Source organism: Carlito syrichta, unplaced genomic scaffold, assembly GCF_000164805.1.
Source record: "Carlito syrichta isolate Samal-C Ts95f unplaced genomic scaffold, Tarsius_syrichta-2.0.1 Scaffold154735, whole genome shotgun sequence".
Taxonomy (NCBI): Eukaryota; Metazoa; Chordata; class Mammalia; order Primates; family Tarsiidae; genus Carlito; species Carlito syrichta.
In genome coordinates, this window is record NW_007098831.1 from 1 (window position 1) to 537 (window position 537).

The window sequence follows — 537 nt, forward strand, 5'->3', positions numbered from 1 at the left end:
CCTCGGCCGTGGTGAACACGTTGCCGGCGGGCATCTGCGTCAGGCTGGCCGCGCTCACGGCGCCGCCGAAGGGTCCCGACATGTTGAGCCGGTGCACGTGGTGGTACAGCATCTCCATGGGCGTCTTGGGGTCGAGGCCGAAGCCCGGGCTGTTAACGTCCACGAAGTTAACAGCGTGCGCGTTGGGCAGCAGGTTGCCCTGCATGGCCAGGGTCACCTCGGCGGGCGCGTAGCGGATGGTGCCCGTGGTGTAGACCCTCTGCGCGGCCGTGCTGGTGGCCGCCAGGGTCCCGGTCACCCTGTGCACCAGCGGCAGCACGACGTTGCCCGCCTGCAACCTCTGCAGCGCCTCCAGGTCCCCAGTGTACAGCAGGGAGTTGGCCGCGCTGGGGCCGCCGCCGCCCCCCCCGGGGTGCTTGTCCCGCGGGGACGCGGACAGCGGGGGCGACAGCGGGTCGGAGGCGACGGGCGCCAAGGCCGCGGCGGCCGACGCGCCGAACTGAGTCTTGCGGGCGGCCGCGCCGTCGGCGCCGGGCG

General features: G+C 73.6%; 1 protein-coding gene across 1 annotated transcript; it reads right to left on the reverse strand.

Moving 5' to 3' along the window:
• Positions 1 to 7: 7 nt before the first annotated feature.
• On the reverse strand, positions 8 to 532 carry LOC110594883 (neuronal PAS domain-containing protein 3-like; the record flags this gene model as incomplete). Its single annotated transcript, XM_021709052.1, has 1 exon — positions 8 to 532. A coding segment is annotated over one exon (525 nt), but the record flags the coding sequence as incomplete, so codon positions are not given.
• Between the last annotated feature and the right edge of the window lie 5 nt (positions 533 to 537).